Below are 26,882 nucleotides of genomic sequence, written 5' to 3' on the forward strand. Positions count from 1 at the left end.
GGGCTAGCTGACTTAGCAGAACTCTTTAATGGGAACTTCTCATTTACTGAGGACCTACTACCACTTAGCCTAAGTATTTCATTTTATTTGCCCAATATCCCCATGAGTTGAATATTATAAGCTTTGCTTCACTAATGTAGAAACCAATTCAAAGAGGGTGTGTGAGTTGTCTAAGGCCACAGAAAACACTAGGAAGTGAAAGTGGGCTTGACCTCATCTCTCCAATCCCAGGAGCCTTGCTCTTTCTTCCACACCGTGCCGCCTTCTTTTCAGGAAAAAGGCTTGTTGACTTTTTCGTTTGTATGCACAGTTCAAAGCAGAAAAACATGGTGTCATCTTTTGAGATACTCACTCTGTCAGTGAGAACTTGAAAATTAAGTTAAAAATTAAGCGGCAAAGCCAAACTCAGTCTCTCTGCTCGGAGAATGTAGGGCCAAACCTGATGCAGTCTCACTGTCACGCGGCTCGTTATTTATCCTTGTGAAACTCAGAGGTCTTATTTGAAAGGGAAGAAGGGATGGAAACTCCCTCTTTTTAGCCTCAACATCTAGGGGTTAAAATACTGGTTTAATGGTGAAGGTAAGTGCTTTTTTCTTTTTGGGTCAGAAGATATTTACTAATTAATCGGAGATCCCTTAAAGGGAGGGGACAGTTTCAGGGGAAGTCAGAGGAAAAACATTAACGGCAGCCTAAAGATCTCCATCTGGGAATAGTTTCTGGTTCCAAAACGAAGAAGAGGCTTTCTAAAAACAGTAATCGATTCAGTCAAGATCCTAGAGCAAGGTTTGAGAGGCCGCCAGTACCAATGAACACTGTGGACGATGGCCACTTCTCCGAGGATTCCGTGAGTATTAACTGTGACACCTCGCTGGTTGGACAGCCTTTGGCTGTGGAATATAATACTGGATCAGAACTAACAAGGTTTGGGTTTGGGGACAGTGACTAATGAGTCTTTTCAGATTTCTATATATATTTGAAACTCTCCAGAAAAGGAGAGCATGGGCAAAGTTATGAATAAGATTGAAGGCAAGAAAACTTGTATGCTTGTAGAATTTGTTGCCCTTGTTGTACAGCTGAGGCAAGGTGCCCAGAGAGATTATGCTTAGCCCCTTTCTCTGATGGGGAACCCTAGGGGAAAAGACTCAGTGTAGGTGCCCTCTCCCAACTGCCAGGAGAAAATCCCCATTCCAAGACACAGTTGCGCTCTTATTGGCCTTGAAGACATAGCCTGAGGTTGTCGCTTAGAGGAAAGGTGCACAGTCACTTCTACATATCTCCTGATGGGCCAAGCCATGAGTTCCCTACAAGTAGTGCCCCAATTGCACCTTAATTTTGGCATAACCGTGCCTTCGAGGATTGCCTACTATTCATGCTCAGAACTCTTTTTCTTTTTCATGACTAAATTCATAAGTGAATTGACAGTATGACATAAATGATCTACTGAAATAATCAAATATAGTTCAGAGCTCTCAATCTTTCAGAAAGGTAGGCAAGGGACAAAGAGGGGCTCAGTTTTACTAACACGGAAGAAATGACTTCTTCCCATGTTCTCTGATGCATGTAGCAAGACACATCCCTTCTGCAACCATCTTGTGGATTCTAGTCCAGAAGAATCTGCTTTTAAAAGGGAAAGTTTAAAATCAATTTAACAACCAATCAAAAGCATTTAAAAAGAGAAGAATTTTATTTGCTGCAAGCCTGTAGGTATGAATCTGATAGGGCCCAAGTCTGAATCTTGTGATTGTTTGTTATTCTTGCTGTTGTGAATACCAATGACATTTTACAATGTATAATATTTTACATTGAGAAGGCATGTCTCATATCTTTGTTTCACTCACAACAGTCCTGTGAAGTAATGTTATCCTCATTTTTCCTATGAAACAATTAAAGCTCTGGGAGCTTATGAAACCTGCTGAGGTTTATTCAAATTGTGAATGGCAGAGAAGAACTTGGTCCCTGGATACCCTTTGAACTGCCGGTTCATGCTCTTTCAACCACATGTAACATTTACTCTGAGTAAACGAAGAGACTGGGCTAACAGAGGTGATGCAAGACAGGCTGTATATTAGGGGAAATCCAAGAGCAATAGAAAGACAATTATAACAAAATCAGGAGTTCTAGACTTAAAAGAATAGGAAAAAACTATTCTTTTGTTTATACATAAACTATATGTCTATATTATTAATTTTATATCAAATGCAACTCTATATTGTCATAAAATTATTTTTAAAATATAGAATTTTCCTTTAACTTAATTTCAATTCAACTTTTCTGTGTCTACTTACAGCTTTAGCACTAGGATTCACGGTTTGTTAGAAGTGTCACTCCTGAGTGGGAAAGTCCTTGAAACTGTTTACAATTGGGCTAAGTCTCATTACACTAACTCTAAGTGCTTATCAATCATGCCAGTGTTTAGACCTGATAATTTCATATGCTTCTGTGATTATTTTTTAAAAATAGTTTCCAACACTACATCACAGAAAGACCCTAGTTTTGAATTGTTCAGGATGTCCACCTGACATCTGTATTTGTCTCATGCAAAGGAAACAGGGAAATTAACAACTGAAATTAGCTATTGAGACAAAATTCGAAGTAGCATTTGAAACCATGAAAGCTAAGAAAGGGATTGAATGGAATGGGAATGGCAACTAAAGTAATAGGATTATGATATAATTTTATTAACCAAAAGAACAAGAATAAGTAGTTGTTTTTATTTTTCACGATGTTCAAAGCTCAACTTGAAAGTATTTTCATCATCAAATTTCCTTCTGGAATAAATGACTAAAATTTAATTTGAAATCATATAAGTTCCCATCTGGAATGATTCCAAGTGAAGCTACTCTGTTGTGTTTTAAGCTTGTGTTTAAGATATGAACATAAAGGGGACACAGTAGCAACACATAGAAAAAGCAGCGATCTGGGCATTGGGAGACCCGGGCCGATTCAGAAAACTCAGTGACTGAGACAGTTTTTCAAACTTTCAGCACACCAGTTTTCTCATCAATAAAATGAACAGTTGGGTCAGAAGATCTCTGAGTCTCTTTCAGCTCTAGAGTTCAGAGTTGGTATGATTTATTGGAGAGCTTGGTGGGAAAGCTTTAAGTGGAGTAGAGCTCCTTGTAGCTGCATGTACAGTCAAAAAGTTGCCTTCAGCCAAGTCTTGAGATCTTAACGAGGGAAATCTAATAGAAAATGGTTCAAACTCTGGGTCGACTAGGTGTCTATTCCAGTCTGCTTCAGCTAAGATCTGAGTGTAGAGCGCAGAGCTGAACTCCTGACATCATCCAGTTGTTAGCAAGACTTGAAAGTCTTTCAAGGTAGAGCAAAGCCAACATGTTTCCTGGTTCTGAACTTCTCTTGTTAGCAGTTGGGCATCTATTTTGGTCCGTTGTAATCAAAGAAGAAAATTTCAAAACTTAGATGGGGAGATCTTATTCTCAGAATTCTAGAGATATTTGACAAGCAGAAAGCTATTCTGACTATGCTAATAAAGCCTAATTATTATTCTCTCAAAGACATGTAGCTTCTTCTGGGTATAAAATGAGTATCTACTTATTATAAAAAAATCACTTGGTAAATATGGAAAATCATAAAGAATAATATGACCACCATGTTCTGTAACCCAGAAATAGCCATGGCTGGCGCTTATGTGAATCTGTTTCTCTCTCTGTGGATGTGCGTGTATCAATACAGGCATAGTGCCTGCTTTGTATACTAGAGTACAAGCATTTCCTTAATGTTACTCAACATCTTTGAAAACATTATTTTCATAAAGTCCATCATAAGCATCTATTAAAAATGACTCACTAAACCCTTATTGTTTGGTTAATTTGTCTCAAATATTATGCTGTAATAACTAATACTGCAAAGAATATTTTTTGACAGAATTCTTCATCTGTATCTTTCCTTACAATCCTCCCTCTTAAGGTCATAGATTGTGAACATCCTTAAGGGTGCAGATAAGTCTTGTTAAATTTATGTGCAGAGAGAATGCAAAGCTTTAAATGATGAAACATAAGCATGATACATACATTTGTAAAGTTGTGGATGCTTTAGTTTAGGAATGGCTGCAAAATTGTCAATATTCTTAGGATGAGTATTATTCCTCAAATAAGTGTATGTATCCTAAAAGAGAGTTTGACTGGTGTACAAGTATCAAAATGTCCACTTTGGAGTCACGAATTCTCTTTACCTGTCAACGTAGCTGAATTTATTCAAAATTGTAGTAGGAAGCAACCATTCAACATGATTTTACAGGTGATTTGAAGACCTTTTCAGTCCAATAAAGTGCCCAACTTAAGCGAAACAAAGACAAGAATAAGTATTTTAAATCTTTAAATGTAATACATATAAGTGATAGGCAATGTCGCCCTTCACATTCAAAGAAGACACTATCGAACGTTGTTCTGGTTGTACAGAGGGACAGAAATATGGTCAGAATGAAAGAAAGGGCTGCCTTGGAACTTTTCTCCTCAGCTCTTGAGGTTAATTTAGCTTTCCTCTCTTCTGACCTGCCTCGAGCCATAATACTCCTTACTTGTGCATGGTTCTCTGTGGTTTGCAATGTTCTCATTTCATTCTTGCAGCACCACTCAGAAAGAGACTTATTTTTGTTGGACAGATGAGGAAATGGATGGTTAGAGGATTTAAATCACTAGCTCTCAGTCATGTAGCTGAGACTTACAGCCAGATTTTCTTATAAAAATCTAGGTTTCCCTAAGCATAGCATTAAAGAAGTGTACTGTAAGATGTAAATCCTACAGCTGTGTTGGATCAAAACTTTTATTGATGCTGAGAGAAGGCAACATTAACACGAGAAAATTATTTGTGTCTCATGTTTTGGATTGTTGGTCTCCCCATAGATAAAAGCCGGTCGTCGTAAAAGAGATTCAGGGCAGAGGGAAACTCCACCACAAAGTGTGGTACTCTTTCCCAGAGAAGCCAAATGGACGAGAAGCCTTCCACCAGGAAAGGTAAAGCTGTCTCTCTTGTTTGCAGGCTACCTTGAGGAAGAGTGGAAGCTTATTTCCAGTGTTCTTTACACATCCTTGCTCTCCTCTCCTCCTTTTTCTACCATGTCGCCCTGTTGTTGAGACTCAGTATAACATGGAACCAACTCCAGCCCCTCATCCTGTTGCCTGCTGCTTTTTCATTAGGGACCCCCACTGAGTTATCTATCAGAAATTAAGCCAAATGATCAATAAACCCTGGGACGTAAGGAATGGAAAGAGTCTTGAAAAGGTCATTTTAAACAAACCTCCAACCCATGCATGAATTCCTGCTATAATATCCTTGCCAAGTAGCTGGCTCTTTCCCCTGAGCTTGAAAACCTCCAGTAAGATGGAACTAATTATTTTGCAAGCAACTAATCCTATCCCTGTGCCTATTCGGCCATTAAAAATTATTTCTCCATTATATTTTTCTCTCTTTCTGCATAGGTTCTCTCTCTGTTTCTCTGTAGTCCCAGTTCTCCAAATATGCAGGAAAAAATTGAATCCATTATTCACATGGGAATTCTTTCAATATTAGTCCATTGTTCCACTTCGTGGGGACTTTTTAAAAAAAATGTGTTACTCTTGTGACATACTGAACACTTCTCCAGCACCATATCACCAACACACTCAATAAAAATGATTGTCCATATTAATTTTTTGGAAAGCTGAAGGTATGTGAAGGCAGGGCCTAGTGACACACAACAAAAACATTTCCAGGTAAACCTTACACTAAGGCGTTAGTGGAAGTGCTCATTTACACACTGTCTCTCAGCTATTTTAAAAGAGAATCCTTAGATGTTGGATTAGCTTAATTCAAAGGCAGCTCTCTAAGTATAAAGTTTCAAGCTTTATGGTAAACGAATACGCAAAACAGTTGAGACCATTGACTTACAGGTGGCAGACTTGGGTTTTGTGGCTGGCTCTGCCACCATCTTCCCCATTCGCTTTATTTTGAAGCACTATGACGTAGATGCCTTCATTTAGGTTCTCCTGTATTTATCATCTGCTTCTCACACCTCTGAAAAGAGGCCATATTTTCTGTACTTGATTGTAAGATTCCAGATTTACTGTCTTGAAGCAAACTAAAGAATATGACAAAGGAGGGTGGTAGTTGTGATTATTTTCATGAAAAAAGACAGTGGGACTGCGTGAGATTATCTGAAGTGTTTTCAGATTTAGCCATGGGAAAAATAGAAATAAAGCAATTTCAGTCCAGGATACTCACTGCATACTTCTGTGTTATTCTCTAGGTCCAGATTTCTGTTCACTGCGCTATGGACTGGCTCTCATCATGCATTTCTCAAACTTCACCATGATAACACAGCGTGTGAGTCTAAGCATTGCAATCATTGCAATGGTGAATAGCACTCAGCATCATGGTCTATCCAATGTCTCCACAGAAGAACCTCTTGCAGAAACCCTTAATAACCCCAGCAGATCCTTCAAGAAATTTAATACAGGGGTAAGTATCACATGTTCACTTTATATTTGTATGAGAATCATGATTATACCCTATTTAAAAATTTTTCTTTTAAACTATCATTTACTCTACGTTTCTAATGTCATCCTCGTATTTCATGATTTTATTATCTTGGACACAGCTTACTTCAAATGCCCTCCTGCCTCCAGTCTTTCTTCCATTGTTCATTCTATACATTCACACTGCTGTACTCAAAAATCTGGGGTAACTTCAAGTTGCCAAACTCCTTTCTCGACTTGCTGTGTTCCTCCAGAATCTGGTCCCACTTCTCAGCATACTCATACCTGCTACCAATGGCCCAGGAGGTCTTTGTTCTGAGTAAATCAGAGTGCTGGTTAGATTCTGATCATTCAATATCATTCCAAATGCTACAAGTCCACTTTTGCTGTTTTCTTCAATAAGAATGAATTTTCCTATTTCTCTTTATACAAATCATAGCCATTCTTCAAAGGATGGTTCTAGTACTCCTTCCTTCCTGGGACCCTCCCAAATTGTTCTTTCCTCTTCTCAATGTCTATATTTTAAGGACGTTTACCCTCAAACTTGACATCTGACATGAATCATACATCATGCATTATTTATAGTTATTTTGAGTGGATAAAATATTTCATATCTTATTTTTTTCCTCTGTACTTCATTCTATAGCATAATGCTATATATCTAGTGGGCTACCAAAAATTATTTATTGGGTTACGTTAGAAGAAGAATGTGATCTTATTAATGTGTCATATGTATTTCAGGATGTCAGCTCTACCAGGCAGACCATAATTCCTAAACTTGATTTTAGAAAGTGATTTTGATGACAGTTCAGCATATTTGTGTTTTTCTTATTCTTTGAAATGAGTTGACATGTCACCCAACTTTTACCAGAAGCAAAACAGTTAAAGGAAGCTCTTTCACACATGCAATATCTCTCAATGGCTCTTTTCGTTTATATTTTACTATCATCCATCTGTATAATCATTTCTTTATCTCTTTTCTTCTTTATTTCCTCTGTTTTTTTCTCTCTCTGAGAGAAGCAAATTAGGGGTATAATTGGTTGTTTGTTTGGAAAGGTGGAATGCAGTAGTCCCCTGGATCAGTGGTTTTGCTTTCCCATGGTTTCAGTTACCCACAGTCAACTGTGGTCTTAAATATTAAATGGAAAATTCCAGAAATAAATAGTTCATCAGTTTTAAGTTGTGTGCTATCTGAGTAGCATAATGAAATCTCCCACCATCCTGTTCCATCCCACCCAGGCCGTGAATCATCCCTTTGTCCAGTGTATCCACACTGTATACGCTACCCTCCTCTTGGTCACTTAGTAGCTGTCTCGGTTATCAAGATGGTCTGGTATCACAGTGCTTGTGTTCAAGTAATCCTTGTTTTATTTAATACTGGCCCTAAAGTGCAAGAATAGTGATGTTGGCAATTAGGATATGCCAAAGAGCAGTGGTGAAGTGCTTCCTTTAAGTGACAAGGGAAAAGTTCTCGACTTAATAAGGAAAGAAAAAAATCATATACTGAGGTTGCTGAATCTACCATAGGAAGGAATCGTCTATCCAAGAAATTGTGAAGAAGGAAAAAGAAATTCATGCTAGTTTTGCTGTTGCACTTCAAATATATAGGGATGGGAAAAAACGTAATATATATAGGGTTCAGTACTATCCATGGTTTCAGGCATCCACGGCGTCCTGGAACATTTCCCCCCATGGATAAAGAGGAGCTACTGTATTTAACTCAGGTAAAAAAAAATAGAAGAAAACCAAAATCGATATTTTATAGTAAGGTCTCACCAACCCCAAGCAGCTCTGTCTGTAAAGTAGACTTTTATAAAAGAACTTCTTAGCAAAGAATTTTCCTTTTCTTTTTCCCTAGGCCTCTGTATATGAATGGAGCCCAGAGACTCAGGGTATCATCTTTAGCTCCATCAGCTATGGGATAATACTGACTCTGATTCCAAGTGGATATTTAGCAGGAATTTTTGGAGCAAAACAGATGCTTGGTGCTGGTTTGCTGACCTCCTCCCTTCTCACCCTCTTTACACCACTGGCTGCTGACTTCGGAGTGATTTTGGTCATTGTGACTCGGACAGTCCAGGGCATGGCCCAGGTATCCAGATACTTTCTCATTCTGAGTGGAATGCAGATGCCTGAATTCTACTAGAGATCAAAGATCTTAATGATTTTCATTTTAGGGAATGGCATGGACAGGTCAGTTTACAATTTGGGCAAAATGGGCTCCCCCACTTGAACGAAGCAAGCTCACCAGCATTGCGGGTTCAGGTAAGGATGCAAATATGGATCACAGCTTTGTAATCGGCTTCCGCCTACCACATCTTTCCTTCTATGCATGGGATGATTTGGGGAAGATGGAGAAAAGTACTTCCAAAAAATTCGACAATGTAAGACGGTTACATAACAAATAAGAAAGCTACATCTGTGCTGGAAAGCCACTGAGGCTCAGAAGCAGAAAAGATCATTGTGAGCTAGGTAGTCAGAAAAGCATTGTAGGAAAAAGTTTAGAACTTTAAGAATTTGCATGAATGGAAAAAGGTCAAGTAAACTGTATAAACACCATTTTAGGAAAGATATGCAGGTGGAAATTAAATCTATTAGAATTCAGAGTCGTGGGGTGAGAAATCAGGCTGGAAAGCAGAGTTTAAAGAGCCCACTTTATTCTGAGCTCTTTACTATTCCGAGCTAATCCTCACAACCTTCTGATATAAGTACTATTTTTAACTCTCATTTTACAAAGGAGGGAATTAATTTATGCAGAAATTAAGTAAATTGCCCAAATACAAATACCAGCATGTGGTAGAACTGAGATTTGAGTTGGATCCCAGGGTGTATACTCTCAAACACCATACTGGACTGCCTCTCCATAGTCTGTGATTATACTAAGGACTTGACAACTTGATCATTGCTATTTGCTGCATCTGGTAGCCCTGAGAGTGTATCCTTGAAGAACAGAACTGAGGTTCCATCAAGCCCACACTCCTAGGTCCAATGCATGGCTGCATCCTGCAGATTTTTACTTCAAAGCAACCCTCTTGTGTTCTGGCTCCTTCAATTGCGGTTGTCACCATCTCCTCTATCTACAAATGCTCTCTCCTTTTGGCCTTCTCTCTTCTCCAGCTTTATTTTCTCCAACCTTCTCTTCCCATCAAAGCCAAGTTATTTCCCTAAAGCACAGATGGGGCATTTTTGCTCACCTGCTTGGGGACCTTCAACATTGTCCTCCACGATTTCAGATAAAGACTGACCTTCTTACCGCATGGATATAAAGATGCTCTGCCATATGGTCCCAACCTGCTTTTTTCACTCAACATCCCTTTGTAAGAAAGGCTTAGGTCACACCATATACAATCTGCACTTAATTTCTCTCTGGCTCTATTTCGACTGGCTCATTTTCCTGGAAAGTCCTCTGCTCCCAGTTTCTTTTACCAAAATTCCATCCATCCTACTGCTTAGCTTATGTAAACAATTCATAAATCTTATCATTAGCTTTAATTTTCCCCTCATGTTACTTTCATAGCACATTGTAGTTGTATTATCATATTTATATTCCACATCCTTTTTTTTTTTTTCAAATTGTAGATTGGGACCCATTGAGGGGGTCATAAAATCAATTTAGTGGGTCAAAACCAGTATTTAAAAATGAAAGTGAATAGAATAGAATAGAAAATGTTGGAGCACATTGCACATGGTAAGGCTAAGTATTGAAATTTGAAACTTGTTTGAGGAGTGTGTATGTATGTGTGCATATTGGTATATGCATTTTGTTGCCAAGTAAAATGCATTTCTTGTTCTGGGTCTCTGTAAAATATATTCAGACTCCAAGGTCTACATTGTTTTACACCTGTAATAGTGAATTTTGTTCACATTTTTCTCTCCAACTGCACTGAAATTTCCTTGAGAGCAAGGACTGTATCTTATTAATTTTTGTAAGTCTTTCCTTTTCTGTCATCAACCTTTGATTGCACCCTGCCAGAATGTAACTCTAATTCTAAAGAAATACAGGTGGGCTGTGGTTGCAGACAGTTTCTATGACAAACTAAGTCATTTGTGTTTGGTCACATTGCTGTTAAGAAGCCACTGAAGTGTCAGGAGGCATATCATTATTATTAATTCTAATTACTTCCCATGACTTTATTGGGGGAGGTCTGTGAGTAGGAAGAAAGACTCTTGTCACCCAGTGAGTCTGAGTCTGCCACCTCACTGTTGGGACAATGTCCAGGGAGGCCACTCAGTCTCAGCCTTTGCTATTTTCCTGAGTGTCTTTTCTCTCTCTTCTTTTCAGGGGCAGCATTCGGGTCCTTCATCATCCTCTGTGTGGGGGGATTAATCTCACAGGCCTTGGGCTGGCCTTTTATCTTCTACATCTTTGGTGAGTCACTTTCTCTTAATCATAATGCCTCCATTTCCAGGCACTCGTTTTGATGCCTACATTACCCATCATCCACGTTCTTCTCATATGGGGGAAAATTTCTTTTGTAACGGAAAACAGTGAAGAGTGTTGAGGACTGGGAGTTTTCTTACTCTAGTCTAGGAGATGACAGTATGCATGGAGCTGACTTCTGAGATATGAGGAGTGCAACCTTATACTTCTACCCAGGCATCTTCTGCAGAATCTGTACCACCACATCTGAAATGCCAGGTCTAGTTGCTGTATGTGGTTAAGATATGAAAGTAGGTGGAATACACTTTAAACGTGTCTTCATATTTCGTTATAATTTTTATTTCTACCAAGATGCTCTTAACCTATTCTCTACCAGGTGAAACTTATAAAGCTCAATTTAAATGTCACCCTCCCTATGGGGATTTCCAAGGTCTTATCCCATCAGATTCGGCCTGTCTGCTCCCTACGCTGCCTGCCAATATTTCTTCTCTATGCTGTATTGTGTTTAATTATTTATTTCTTCTTCTCCCGCTCCACTAGACTATAAAATGCTTAAGGCATGGAATTCATTCTATAATGTTTTTTATCGCTTTGGTACTATCATAGTTCCTGGTTTATAGCTTTATAAATAAAAGAATGGATGAATCCAGTAATTAGTGGGAATTTAAAGAACATTAATCCCCAGAGTCTTTTAACACTGAACTTCAAATACAAATCTCAGCAATGAGACGAGTTTCTGTTCTATTATTATAACCAAATGGCTCCATTCATTATGGTTCTGGCTTGGATGGCTTTCTCATTAATGATGCTAATCCCAGGTCATTTTGGCTCATATATGTTAATCAAGTATTGTCAAGAAGCATTTCTTCTGGAAATCCATAATGAATGAGTCGTTTGAATACAAATAACACTGTCTTTTGCAAATGCATTGGAAATTTTTCCTTGCCGTACTGATTTTATGGCAGTTGTTTCATGTATGTATGACTACTCTCTTCTTCAATCCTGACTATTCAAATCTTACAAAATAAGACAGTAGTGTGTATATTAAGAAATTGCTGCTAACAACATATAACACTATAACCATTGGAGTTTAAGAGTGATTAGTCAGCTATGCAATGGTACATTCATGCTCGTGCCATCTCCAGAGGGCTCTGACATTGACAAACGGTACTCTATATTTGAGAAGTAGCATCTAGAGAGGTTTAGCTAAAAGGAGATTTGTAGAAAAATCGAAATAAAGAAGAGGGAAAATTTAGGTCTTTATGGTGGAATAACCTTGAATTGATATGTGTGTTTTGGGGGAGAGGGATGCCACTTCAGAGGAAACTCCCTTCCCCCAGCACACCAATCTACCTGAAAACTAATTGGGTCCTGGCTTCCCAGGTAGCATTGGCTGTGTCTGCTGTCTCCTCTGGTTCACGGTGATTTATGATGACCCCACGCATCACCCATGCATAAGTGTCAAGGAAAAGGAATACATTATGTCTTCACTGGCTCAACAGGTACAGTGCCTCCCTTCAACTTGTGGACCATGCAGAGATCTCCAGGGCAGGGTGTGGGGCTCCCAGAAGAGGCACCCTGTGGTCTGTTCTAATAGCCCTGTTGACTAGATATTTCCTTTCAGCCCAGTTCTCCTAGACGATCTGTCCCCATAAAGGCTATGGTCAGATGCCTACCACTTTGGGCCATTTTCATGGGCTTTTTCAGCCATTTCTGGTTATGCACCATAATCATATCATACCTACCGACGTACATCAGTTCTGTGCTCCATGTTAACATCAGAGATGTGAGTATACTTCTGATACTTCTATGAAAACGATAATGGCAATAAGGAGAATTAGTTCTATGCTGCCTACTACATCCTGGCTTTTCACATAACTGCTAATTTACCCCTCACAGTGACCTTAAGAGAGGCACAGTAATGGTTCCCATTGCACAGGGATAGAATAGGGATCTATAGACTTGCCCTGGATTACACAACTACTCAGTGGTAGAGCTGCTACAGCATCTGTGTTCTTAACCACTATACTACACTACCACACTAGCTGATTCTTCAATTTCCCTTAGGAATTAGTATTACTTTTCTCTGGAGACTGGTGTAATTCAAGTGCTGGCCCTCTTAACTTAAACAGTGTTCTTCTCATGTGGAAAAGGATGCTAATTTTCTTAGAACAACTCAGAATGTCAGGAGGGTGGGCTAATGGTTGGTCAGTACAACTGATAAACCTCGGTGCTATATGCACCTCTGTACTCACTGTCTACATTTCCTTCCTTCAGAGTGGGGTTCTTTCCTCCCTGCCTTTTATTGCTGCCTCAAGCTGTACGATTCTAGGAGGTCAGTTGGCAGATTTCCTTCTGTCTAGGAATCTTCTCAGATTAATCAACGTACGAAAACTCTTTTCATCCCTAGGTAAGGATAGGCGTATGGGCTCGGTTAACCAATCCCTTTTTCCACGCATGGTCTGAGAGGGTTCCTGATGGCGTCTCCTCATTGCCCAGGGCTTCTCCTTCCATCGCTATGTGCTGTGGCCCTACCCTTCGTGACCTCCAGTTATATCACAACCATGATTTTGCTCATACTTATTCCTGGGACCAGCAACCTGTGTGACTCGGGGTTCATCATCAACACCTTAGATGTTGCCCCCAGGTAAGACCTTTACTTGTTTGTTCCCCTCCTCTTGGCCCTTCCAAAGATGTTAGGCCTCAGTCTTCTTCTCGTAACTCCTTCATGTTGTTGACATTCTCTAACTGATGGCAGAATAGTGAAAAATAACTAGAAATGTCAGTATGTGGACATGACTTAAGATATATTTAGAACAACAGTTCCCAATCTTGGCTAGTAATCATTTAGATGAAGAGCTTCCCAAGACTCCCCACAGAGGTTTGACTGTGTTCCAGGAAACGGCCCACAAATACGTGTTTTGGAAAAGCTTCCAGAGTATTAATAATAGTATCTATCTCATATGTGTGCACTTCCCATGAGCCACATCCTATCCAAAGGATTTCTCATATATCAAAACATCTCATCCTTACAACTACATGAGGCAGGCCCTATTGTTATCCTTACTTTATAGGGGAGAAGACTGAGGCACAAGAAGGTTAAATGATATGCCTAAGGTCACACAACGGCAAAGCCAAGATTTGGACAGAGGCAGTTTGTCCAGAGTCTATTGTCCTTCCCACTGCACAAGCTACCTGCCATGTTGAGCAGTTGGGGTAGGAACTTAGCCTCCCAGGAGACTGAATTGTTTCCTGGTTGTTGACTGGACAGCTGGGTGATTTCGGGGTTGGCAAACAGACATTGCCCTGAATGCCTTTAGGTGAATGAAAAACTTCATTGGGCAAAATGACTTTGCCATTAGATTGAACAGCATTAAAGTTGAGTTTCTGAAAAGCTATGGGAAGCTTTCTATATTAAATCATCTATAATGTCGTCTCCCCACAGATATGCAAGTTTCCTCATGGGAATCTCAAGGGGATTTGGACTCATCGCAGGAATCATCTCCTCCACTACCACCGGATTCCTTATTAGTCAGGTTGGGCCTGTTTATTGACCATCTGCAAGTGGCAGGTATTGTTTTAGGCACTGGAGACACACAATAGGGCCTTTGCTCTCAAGGACTGTATGGTCTGGTGTGGAAAACAAGTGTGAATGTCAACACAATTACTCACAGGGGACTCTAAATCAGAGTGTGGTAGGTCAGGTTTCCCAGGGAAAGAAAAATATAAGCTGAATTTCTAAATATGAATAGATGTTATGTTGATGAAAATCAGCAGTGCAGGCAGAGGAAAACAGTGTGTAAGACTTTCTAGAGGTATAAAAGCATGAAACAGTTCTTAGTTATGACCAGAGTGAATGGCACATGTCAAGAAATGGTAAGAGATGAAGACAGAGGAGCGGAAGGGGAAGATTATGAGAGTCTGTTCAGAGTAATTCTAATTTAAAAAAAAAAATTCACAAAATGGAAACACAAATTGTCCTAAGGCCAGTTTAAAGAGAGGTTAAATCATGGGTGAAAAGAGAATGGCTGTGAGACAGAGCAGAGAACATGGGCCATGAGGCTTGCTCAGTGGGGAGTGTGGGCTGGTAGGGAAGAGGAAAAGGCAGAATCAAGCTGGGATGGAAGGATGGCAAAAGTAAATTTACCAAAAAAAGTCTTGTTTTAATACCTCTTTGTATGATCTAGTTTCTAGGTTAATTTTTCACCAAATTGCTAGGAACCCACTATGACTATAATGCCGGAAATGAACTATGACTTACAAGGGCTTGGTGAGGAGGATCGTATAGGCAGACTAACTATAATTTGCATTGTATTGCAATATCCTTCTAAGTGGTTGTTGTGATTGATGGCAATAGCCAGAAACAAAACAAAACAAAACAAAACAGAGAGAACACAAGACTGAGATCTTTTGTTTTTTGGCTGAGGAAGATTCGCCCTGAGCTAACATCTGTTACCAATCCTCCTCTTTTTATTAACTTGAGGAAGATTCACTCTGAGCTGACATCTGTGCCAATCTTCCTCTATTTTGTATGTGAGTCGCTGCCACAGCATGGCCACAGACGAGTGATGTAGGTCCGTGCCTGGGAACTGAACCTGGGCCACAGAAGCAGAGCACGCCCAACTTAACCACTAGGCCACAGGGCTGGCATCCAACAATGAGATCTTGAAGATGTCATTTTAGGCATAATTTTAAATGGGTAATGTAATATTTTCACAAACACTGAGATCCAAATTTCCAGGAAAACATTAGCATAGATTAATTTATTTTAGTTTAAAAATAAATCCATCCCAACCCAGAACCCAATGTTTATTTTAGACTCATTTTGTTCCAACAGTTTAATGAAACCCTCTTTGATAATTTAAGACAAGTAGCTATTGCACATTGTTGATAAATGTTGCAATACACAAAATGGAAGACTTCTAGAACTGGTAGAGAAGGAACTTATGAGACTGATAATTCTGTTTTTTGCCTCCAGGATTCTGTGTCTGGATGGAGGAATGTCTTTTTCCTGTCTGCTGCTGTCAACATGTTTGGCCTGGTTTTTTACCTCACATTTGGACAAGCAGAAATCCAAGACTGGGCCAAAGAGAGGACCATCACCCGCCTCTGAGAATACAGAGTTACAAACTTAAATGTAGTACTGGCTATAAACTTTTCAACATTTTTTACTTATCGTCATTCTTTTTTCATATTCTTCATCATAGACTCCACAGTTCTCAACTCTGGTTGTATGTTAGATTTCCCTGGGGAGTCTCTAAACTATAGCGATGAATGGGCCCTACCCCAGAGATTCTGAATGAGTTGGTCTAGAGGAGAGCCCAGATATCACTAATTTTTTAGATACTTCCCAGAGTTTCTAACATGCAGCCAGGGTTGACAACTGCTGGACAAACTTGAAACATCAATTCCTGTTGCCTTTGAATTTTCCTCTTTGGAAAGTACTGGATGAATAAAAATCTATGTGAAAATAATCACTGATAAGTACCTTCATGGGGGTGATTACGGACACAGAGAAGATCTGCTGGGAACTGTAACTGTGTGTTATACAGCTCAGCACAGAACAGAATGTTTAAAGCTGTAATCTAGAGAACTAACATTTTTATTGTTTTTATACATTGTGAAACGTGGATGTTTATTTATGTGGTTAAATTCTATTAAAATTCACATACTAAAATTAAGTAGATCATTTTCAAATTATTTAAATTAGGATTATTTCCATCAGGCAAAACAGGTATTTACTTTCCTGGCTAAATTCCAGAAGATTAACGACCAGGAAATGACAAGGACAAGAGGAAATGAACAAGGTTAACTAGACCTCAGGGAAGAGAGAAGATAGAATTGGAAAGCTTGCACTCTGAGGAGAATGTACGTGAGCAGAGGCAATGTGGGCACTTCCAGAAGGGATAATGAGATGGTTTGGACCATATGGTGAAAATTGGAGGGAGACCATAGAGGTGCTTTCCAATGAAATGATGACTTATATGGGAGAGAAGAATACTGAAGGTATAGCAAGATGAAAGACAGCATACCACATACCAGAGCAGTTTCTTTTCAGGGTAGGGAAAGATCATTTGACCTTCTTCATATTTTCCTTATTTTCCAAGATTCTCAAATAGACATCATCAACCCCACCAGGTATTAATTATGGTTCCTAACACTTAAAACACACCCTCTAGGTTTTCTCCACACCCAGAGCTGAGTTTGGTTTTACCAACAACTGTTCCAGAGGAGAAATTCCCACCATATTTAGGAGCCCAGGAGAACCACAGGGACTAAACTAAAACCTTGGGCTAATTTAGCAAATGAAGAGACTCTCCTAATGCAAATCGACAGGTATTTTTAAGCACGTGTTCTAAGGAAAATACCTTTGTCAGGCCTTGAGGTGATGCCAAGCTGAGAACACTCTGGCTCTGCCTTCTGGGTATTTACAATGTAGCGAGAAAGGAGAGTTTGTAGAAAAAAAAAAGAAGACAAAAAGAGGGGTGGTATAATGAATGGACAAGTTAAATATAGGAAAAAAGGCAGAGAACCCAATAGAAAAGTGGGCAAATGACTTGAACAGAGACACCATAAAAGAGAAATTCTAAGTGCTTTATAAGCGTATAAAGAGGTGCTCAGCTTCACGAAATATTAGAGAAATGAAAATCAAAACCGCAATGAAATGTTACTACATACTTAATGAAACAGATAAAATGAAAGAAGATGGAAAACAACAAATGTTGGCAAGGGTGGAGCAACTAGAACTCTCACACTCTATGGGTGTGGGCATCAATTAAAATTTGGAAAGCTGCTCAGTAATATCTCCTAAAGTTGCATGTAGACATTCCAATGACTTAGACATTTCACTTAGAAATGCACATAAACATTTGTAAAAAGATGTACAACAATGTTTATAGGAGCACTATTTATAGCAGCCCAACAGGAAACAAATTGTCAAGGAAAGAACGAGTAAATAAATTATGGCTTATTCATACAGCAATGAGAATAAACAGACCACAATACACAGCATCATGGATGGATCTCGTAAACAAAGTGTTAAGTGAAAGAAGACAAAAGCTTCTTTTAAAAGTTTAAATAGAGTTTTTCAAAATAGAAAAACTAATCTATCCTGTTAAAAATCAAGTCAGGGCTTCCTCTTGGGTAGAGATGGAAGCAGTGACTGGACAGGGGGAGCTGAAAGGAGGCTTCTGCCATGCTGATAATATCTTTATTACTTGACCCGGGTGCTAATTGCATGGGTGTTTTTACTTTGTGAAAAGAACGCATTTATGATTTGTACTCTTTTATGTATGTAAAAAGTAAAACATTTACTTAAAATAAATTCAGTGTTTCATCCATTTCAAAGTTTCTCTTCTCTGTTTGGCTTAGGTTGACAAATGGAACAGCTGGCAAGGTGCCGTGGTCTCTACTTTCATGATTTTCCTGGTCCTCTCCCTCCTCCTCCTTTGCTGGGCCCTTTAGCATCAGAGCAGGAGGGAAGGCAGCAGGATGATGTATATTGTCAGCTTTTGGATCAAAGTCTAAGTTCCCAAACAGCAAAATACTTGAGCTCGAACTTCCCGAGAAACCACGTCCCTGGAAGCATCCATTGCCATTGGAGGAAAGAACAATGGCCAAGCATGTCCAGGCTTTCTGAGCAGCGGCTATGATTGACTCCTGACACATAACGTCAGTTTGTCAAAGACTCAAGTTATCTTTCCCCATTTGGTGGTTTGCAGAACAGTTACCGTTCATGTTTCCTAATGGCTTCAGAACAGATGCGATTGTGAGCTGGTAGGAAGCATCCTAACCCATCTCCTCCATCCCTAGAGAGTTGTTTCTAATATTAACAATTCTTTTCTAACATTCGTTTCTGACATTAACAGTCACGTGAATTCATCGACTTTTCTCAAATAGATTATTGACATCTAACAATGAGATGTTATGCTTCTTCTCTTTCGACTGTTAAATATTATGAATTATATTAATATATTCTGAATGTTGAGCAAACTTTTACTTGAGTATTCTTTCGATATACCACAGGATTTGATTCACTAATAGTTTATTTGGGACTTTGGCTGCTGTGTTGACATATGATATTGGCTATGTATGTATATGTGTCACCTATGGATATGAGGCTCACGTTGATTTCAAAAAAAGAAAGGGAAACCTTCCTTGTTCTCCAATACTCTGAAAAAAGCTTAACTAGAATGGAAATTGTATTATTGTTATTATTTTCTGAAGGCTTGAAAGCATTGATTTGTAAAATTATGTAAGCTTGAAGCCATTTTGAGGCGAGTTCTTTAATAACTTTCTCAATTTCCTTCATGATTATGGACCTCTTAAGGGGTTCTATATTTTCTTCCATCAAGTTTGACACTTTATGTTACCTTTGAGGATCATCTATTTTATACACAATTTAAAATATATTTGCAAAATATTCAAATGTTTTATCGAATTATCTTTTTGTGATCTATTCATTTTTTTCTGGATCTGAGGTTTGAGCTTCTTTTGTATTTCCAACATGATACGTGTGCTTGCTTTCTGCTTCTTCATTAGACCACTTAGTGATTTATTTATTTTAAAGATAGCTTGTCTTTTTATTTTATAATCTATTAGCTTTATCTTTTATCACTCTTACATCCTATTTCCGTTTGTTTTACTTCTTACAAATTTTGTCTTGAATACTTAGTTCATTTATTTTTATTTAATTATGAAAAACATTGAGGCTTAAAGGAGGACTTCTCTTAGTCCATTTATCTGGGAAATTACATTTTGCTGTGTTGCACCCCCAAATTCGTTGTCTTCTTAATGCTTTATTTCTCAAGTTAAGAACCTATGGAGTGAAAAAACACTGTCGGGCCTGGCCTGGTGGTGCAGTGGTTAAGTTCATGCAGTCCACTTCAGCAGCCTGGGGTTCTCAGGTTCAGATCCTGGGGGCAGACCCACACACCGCTCATCAAGCCATGCTGTGGCGGCACCCCACATACAAAATAGAGGAAGATCAGCACAGATGTTAGCTCAGCGACAATCTTCCCTAAGCAAAAAGAGGAGGATTGGCAACAGATGTTAGCTCAGGGCCAATCTTCCTTAACAAATAAATAAACAAATAAACACTGTTGATTCCTACCTTATATGCAGTAAGGAAACTGGCATACTGAGACATGCTAACATCTCACCCAAATACAATCCCCTTAGTTTCATTACTGTTCTCTGAAATTTTCCTCTAACCTATTGCAGTTAACATATTGGAATTAAGTACTTTTCCATACAAGAATTGCATTCTATTGAGTACCTTATTCGTCACTGTTATTTGGATGTAATTCAAGGATGCTGGGGTGAGGCAAGCCAGGTGCTCAGGGAGCAATATTTAAGGAAGCACTCTTTCTCAGGCTCATGCAAGCACACATGATAGTGAGTTCCTCCTTAATTGTGTGCCCTTCACTCTTCTGCTTACTTTAGCCTAGCCCTGACCACTGACATTTTTTTTTTCATGACTATCGCCTCCCCCTTCTTCTTCTCAAAATCTTTCAATGGAGATTATTTTGGAACAGTACTTGGATAATCCTCTGAGTCCCAGAATAGCGGAGAATTTCTTTCTTAAATGCCCTACTGTCATTATGGAGCCTTAATATGTTAAAATGTTAACATAGCCAGGAAACGAATTATTGTTTCATAAAAATTTCAAAACAGTATTGACTTCCTGCTAGTCTCTTCTGGTGTCTAATATGATAGGGAAGTCTGGTTAGTCAGCTAATTTTTGTGGGAGAGATACATTTAGGGTAGGTGCTATAGGATTTTCTCTTTACCCTGGAATTCCATACTTTCACCAGGATGTTCCAAGGTATTGTTCACTTTCAACTGATGTTTCATTGAACATCATGAGTAATTTGCTTTTCAGCTAGTGGTCTTAGAGTTTCCTTCAATTTTGTTTTAATTAGTGATTTTTCTCTACTTGTTGAGAATCCCTCATCTATATACGCGTATGCTAGACCTTGTCTATCATTTAGTTTCTGCTGATTTTCATCCTTGGACCTTCTACTTCGCTTTCTCCATGGACCTCTCAATGCTGGAGGCACAGGAGCACATTTTCCAACATCTTGTCCAAATTCTATTAAGTTCCAAATTTTTTCCTGAAAATATGCCTATGTCCAGACTATCCCTCTCCCCTTTTTGAAAAAGAAAGGCAACCCCACCTTATTGTGATGCAATGCCCGAAGTGTAAACACTTCTTGGTTTTCAACAAAGAGATAGTTCCAAATACTGGTTTGGAGATAACCTGTTAATGATTAATACGTTCATCTGGCTCTTGGTTTTCCTGTCTTTCCTTGTCTGCTGTGTGTTTTTATTATAGGAGAAGATTGGCCAGAGTTGGAATGTTCTGAATTCAGAAGAACTGAAACAGAACAGGTTAGGAAATAGATTCTTTCAAACAAAGCTGGAATATTTTCCCAGAACACCAAGTTTCAAGATATATTTGATAAAATCCTTAGATAATAAAGATACGTGATTACTTCTAGATTTTGTATGAATTATACAATAAAGTGGTTAAAACTTTTATTAAAATCAAATCATGTCATTAAATATTTATTCTAATTGTAGTCATTCTTCAACTTATTTCATCTTATAAAATGTTTAGTGTTTTCTATCACTTACAAAACAACCCCTCTATATTTCTGATGAAAAGCATTAGATGTCAAGTTAAAAATGTTCAAGGGGGGTTCCTAAGGTTTTCAAAATATTTTTACGTGGTACGTAATCAAAAGAGTTTGCAGACCACTTCTCTATACAAATTGTCTATTTTTAAGCAGCATCCATTCTGACATTTATAATTTCTGGTTTTTTTAGTAAGTTTCCATAGCAATATTTGTTAATTAAAATCTTTCTTTAATGCTACCAGTTTCCTTTTCCTGTCACCGCAAGGTCATATCTTGATTTTTATAACTTGCTTCATAGAATCTATGTTTTGAGTCCTTTAACAAAGTTTTAGGAATTTTAGAAATTCGCTCTTACTTCCTTGAGAAAATTTCAGGAAAAATGTGCCCATCATCTATACCCCATGATATTAATTTTCTTTTTTCATATCAAGTATTTTTCAAAAAATGTTTGTATCAGTGAGAATTTGGGGGTCGTGGTTACAGAAACCAGCTCTGGATTGTTTAAGCCACGGTGGATTTATTCAAAGAAATTGAAGTGGGTGCTTGTTCCAGGATCAAAGTGAAACCTGAAGAAGCAGGAAGCCTCAGATGGTCTCAGCTATAACACCTTTCTCCATTGCTGAAATAAATGGGTTTGACCCTTTTTCTCCATTCTCTTGTCCCTCTTTACAATATTGAAGGTCTCAGGAAAGTATTTAGTTGATGGAATTTAGGTAAAGAGCTCACTCCTTGGCTTTAACAGACCTTGGAGATCTGATGGGCAGAGTCTCAACCAATCCTTTCAGATTCCAGAGGGAGGTCAGACCACCATGATCCACAATCACAATGTGGTTACTCATACTGGGCAGGAGATAGTTCCCCAAAATAAAGCTGTGATGCTAGTAAGAAGGGGTGAAAAACCTTGGAAATATGTTTATATAAAATCTATTTTGTTTCTTTCCTAATTATTGTAGAATAGAACCAGTTCTGCCTATGCCAGGTCTTTGCCAGGATAAAGCGAGGATGGTTTCTTCTTGGGAAGCCCGCTTGCCGCTCTACAATTCCTGGGACCTGAGCTCTACACCAAGTGGTGGCAGTTTATATGATGATTAATTCATTTTAATGACTTGATTGTGCCGAGGGAGCAGAGTCCATGGACATCCCCAGCAGGTGAAGGTAGTGGCTTTCCTCAGTTTGTGTTGAAGCCACTTTCAGAGTGGTCACGTCCAGTTGCTTTTCTGAAACAAGAAGAGTGCCCTCTCCCTGTTGATATGTTACTCTTCGGTACCATAAAGTGCTCCCTACATTTAAGGGTGAATCATCCCCAATGGTCCAGCACTATGGACTCATCTCCACCTCTAAACTCGGCACCTGGGGGAGCCAGCATTGAAATTGAGTAGACATAACATGGACGTAAACAGAAACCTCAGTTAAGCAGAGAGGCTGAGCATCATTGAGATTAGTGGACAATGTCCTTACTTACAACTCCGTTATCACCCAGATAATTCCTGCCAATTTGGCGTCTGGAGCTGTAAATTTTGGTGGGGTTCTTGGAACCAATCCCAAGGGATGACTGTTTAGCCATTTCAGGGGGTAGTATATGTGGATGCTGCCACCCAGAGGTTGAATGTAAATGGGATCTTTAGCCTCAAATACGGATACAGGGAAGAATTAAAATGTGTCAATCAGGTTCAGATTGTTGGCCTAGAGTATTATTTATAAGTAAGGTACAATGAAATTGAGGAACACTTTCCTCCTCTGCAGATATCATTATACATGTATTTCTTCAAAGTCAATTATTATCAATCTTTATGAGTTCTTTTCAAAAGTAATTCAGCAGTTTCTTCCAAGATTAGCCTTGAGTCTTAAAGTTGATGCTCATCATGTCCTTTCAGAAAGAGACTTGTTGATCTTGCAGTATCCTGGCCTCCAGATGGGATTACCTGTTTTGTTCTTCATTTATCTATGCTTCGAACCACTTCTGTGTGGCTCTGGGTGAGGTGCTGGAAGTACAATGACAACTGATGCCAGTGTTGTCCTCACCACAGAAGTTAACATTCTGAATGGGAACTTACACCCCATTCCAAAAATATATGTCACACACCTGCCATGTAGCCTACTCAGGCCAGAGCAGTGGACAAACAGACACAGTATGTGTCCATATGAAAAGGAGTAAGACAACAAATAAGTAAGCTGTATCTTGTGTGGAGGTGATAAATGCTAAGGAGGAAAATTAAGCAGGGAAGGAGGACTTATGAAAAGGTGACATTTGAGTAAAGTCCCAAAGAGGGCAATGGGCTTTTGGGGGAAGACCACTCCAGGCAGACTTAAACAGTAAATTTGATCACCAATCATGTATTACAATCAGGATGAGTACTGAGGGAATGCACTGTAGAAGAATTTGAAAGACTGGAGAGAGGACAGGGTGGCCGTGGTCTTATTGAGAAAGTGACATTTGAGTTGAGTTGAACTCTGAAAACTAGTAAGAAATACTAGACAAAGAAAAATAGTATGTTCCAGGCAAAAGAACCAGTATGTATGAGGGATGAATAATAAAAATAATAGTATAGTAATAGCCAACATCTGTGGAGTGCTTATTATGTCAATTCTCACAACAACCCAAAGCATAGGTAGTATTATTACTCTCATTTTACAATGAGGTAACAGAGTCAAAAAAAGACATTACATAATAGAATTTAGAATCCAGGCAGTCTCGTTGGATCTTAATGGTCAGGAAAACTTGGAAGATGTGAAATGGTACTTTCTCAAAAATTGAAGATAGCAATGATTTTGAGAGAGATATAAATTGACACCGTTATGGAAGGTACTGGCTTTTGATTTATCAGACTATGCAGGGTGCTGAGAGCCGTCTTAATGTGTACCCAGTGTTTTAAGAGGAGTTGTAGAGGAATTAGCAAACAATCAGGAGAAAATTTAATCCAAACTTAAGCCTCACTTTAGTTAAAATGGCTCCATTCACGAGATACAAGGTTATCATTTGGCATTTGACTTCAAATGAAGGCTAAAAATACTAATTAATTAAAAGCTTTCAAAACACAACAGGGCATGAAATAACCAGAGCTGCTATGCTACAAGTGTGTGTGAGTGGTGTGCATGGGAGGCAGCCTGAGGCTAACTCCCATTTATTTTGCAGGTTGCCCCATTTCTCTCCTCAAATCAATAGGTCACCAGCTGATCAGCTTATCAAGAGCCCTAAGTAAACACAGAAGCAACATTTGGAAGGGGTTGCTTTCAGTGGACATGTTGCCTGACTCTCCTGTGAGGTGAAAAGGCTCTATACCTGGATCCATCATGCCCAACTCTCCTGGTTCTCTAGTATTCATGGTGCTTGTAAAGGACCCTGGCACCCTCGTAAGCTGTCTGGGTTCTCCTGCCTGCTTTACCACTGAAAACTCTCTTCTCTGAGTCTGGTCTTTCTTCACATCTGTTTGATTTGTTTTCCATTATATGATTTGGCACTGAATATGTCACTGCTGCTGGCTCAGCTATTCCAAGGTCATCACCCCGTTGCCCCACTGAAAGGCTATCACAGTATCTGCCTTTGTCCTCCTTATTTATACTTTGACGTCAGCATTGCCATTTTTCCACTCAGATGTTGCCATTCTTTTTACCTTTGCCTCATATCTTGTTGGCTTCCCAGTAATTCCTCTTTCCTCTAGACTTGTATCTTCCTTACTTTTCATCATCCCATATGTCCAGAAGCACTTGCAAATCTTAATTTTTTGTAGGCATCAAACCCCAGGACTCTCCACTAGTCACATTATATAATCTCTAATTCCCAAGCCAGCACAGTCTTCCATGGATATTTTCCATTATAAATACTTTCCCACCTGGAAAACTCTTATGCAAACACTCCCTCCCTTTAGAAAGCCTTTTAGAAGATTGCCAGGCACAGTCAGTCCCCCTATATAGTCCTTGTAACATCCCATTTTAAAGTTCTGCACCTTTATTTGCTCTGTCTGAATGTAATCTCCTAGAGGGTGGTGACCATCTTTTTCTTTTCAGTTCTGAACGAATAGCCTGACGCAAAATGGATGTTTGATGATGGTATTCTGAATGGTAATAACCAAATGAATATTTCAAGATTCCTTGGTGCTCTCAAAGTTTTGTCATATAAAAGAAAAGGAAACATCCTAAAGTACTTGCCTTAAAATTTTATCTGCATTGTGATTTCCAACTAAATAAAAAAACAATTGGGGTAAAAAATCAAGAGTAACACATATAGTTGAAAATTCTTGGTGTGTTAGGATGATGAATATTGGGCAATTTTTCCTGTTTTCCAAATTTATTTGAAATAACAGTAAAAAGAAAAAAGAATATGTATATTAATTTATTTAAAAAGAAGTAGCATCCCATCCTTTCTGTTAAAAAAATACATGTTTTTAAAAAATCGTCTCTGGTACGATACAAGGAAACATTACTCTGGTTTCTTTCAAGAGGGAAATGAAGGACTGGAGAACATGGCCAGGCAGAGATTTTTTGTTTGTTTTTATTTTGTTTCCGTGTTTTTTATTATCTTCTTTTGTAAGTTTGAATTTCAAACCATGTGAATGTGTTACATGTTCAAAATGTTACGTTTAAAAAATAGAACTTTTGCTTCAAAATATGTAATCAACGCTATTCTGAATTTTTAGAGCTAAAAAGTGCTTACAGGATAGTTAGTAATTATCTGATTGAAAATTATTTTTATTAAAGTATAACTTACATGCAGAAAATTACACATATCAGTAAGCTAAATTTTCACAGTGACACAGCCATATAATTAGCTCCCAGATCAAGAAGGTAACCACTACTACCGTCTAATAAGACCCTTCATGTTCCGTTCTAGTCCCTAAGTCCCCCAAGATAACCCCTATCCTGGCTTATACTAGTATAACATTTTTTATTTTGGAATAATTTTAATTTTCAGAAAAGTTGAAATTTTTCTGAACTCTATACCACATAACTTTCACCTATATACCCTTCACCCAGTTTCTCCCCTTTTTAGCAGTTTACACTATTGTGGTACATTTGTCAAAAATAAGAAACTAACATTGACATCTTACTATTAAATACTTTATTTAGATGTTACCACTTTTTCTATCAATATTTTCTTTCTGTCCCAGGATGTAATCTAGGGTGCTACATTGCATTTAGTCATCATATCTCTTCAGTCTCCTCTGGTCTGCAACAGTTTCTCAGTCTTTCCCTATTTTCCAGGACCTTAACACTACTAAAGAGTCCTGGCCACGTACCATGTAGAATGTTCCCCATTTCTCATGATTAGAGTTATGGATTTTTATAAATAACGTTATGGAAGTGAAGTGCCCCACTGATCACATTATATCAGAGAGTAAACGATATCCACATGACATCCCTGTGATGTTACCCTTCACCCTCTGGTTGAGG

At 38.7% G+C, this 26,882-nt stretch overlaps 1 protein-coding gene across 4 annotated transcripts; it reads left to right on the top strand.

Annotated features, from left to right (window-relative positions):
• The first annotated feature begins 376 nt into the window (after window positions 1-376).
• SLC17A2 (solute carrier family 17 member 2) lies at window positions 377-16,535 on the top strand. 4 transcript variants are annotated; one of them, XM_046639073.1, is made up of 12 exons: window positions 377-579; window positions 4,863-4,973; window positions 6,245-6,456; window positions 8,332-8,565; window positions 8,651-8,738; window positions 10,756-10,842; window positions 12,238-12,356; window positions 12,479-12,640; window positions 13,132-13,264; window positions 13,354-13,501; window positions 14,300-14,425; window positions 15,833-15,968. In XM_046639073.1, exons 2-11 carry the CDS (start codon window positions 4,946-4,948, stop codon window positions 14,406-14,408), a joined length of 1,320 nt encoding a protein of 439 aa, XP_046495029.1. In that variant the 5' UTR covers window positions 377-579; window positions 4,863-4,945; the 3' UTR covers window positions 14,409-14,425; window positions 15,833-15,968. The 4 variants fall into 4 exon arrangements, with proteins under 4 accessions (XP_046495029.1, XP_046495030.1, XP_046495026.1 ...); XM_046639070.1 differs by having other exon boundaries at window positions 378-579; window positions 14,300-14,390; window positions 15,833-16,535; XM_046639071.1 differs by lacking the exon at window positions 377-579 and adding an exon at window positions 669-844 and having other exon boundaries at window positions 14,300-14,390; window positions 15,833-16,535.
• Window positions 16,536-26,882: the final 10,347 nt, after the last annotated feature.

This window comes from Equus quagga, chromosome 15 (assembly GCF_021613505.1).
Source record: "Equus quagga isolate Etosha38 chromosome 15, UCLA_HA_Equagga_1.0, whole genome shotgun sequence".
Classification (NCBI taxonomy): domain Eukaryota; kingdom Metazoa; phylum Chordata; class Mammalia; order Perissodactyla; family Equidae; genus Equus; species Equus quagga.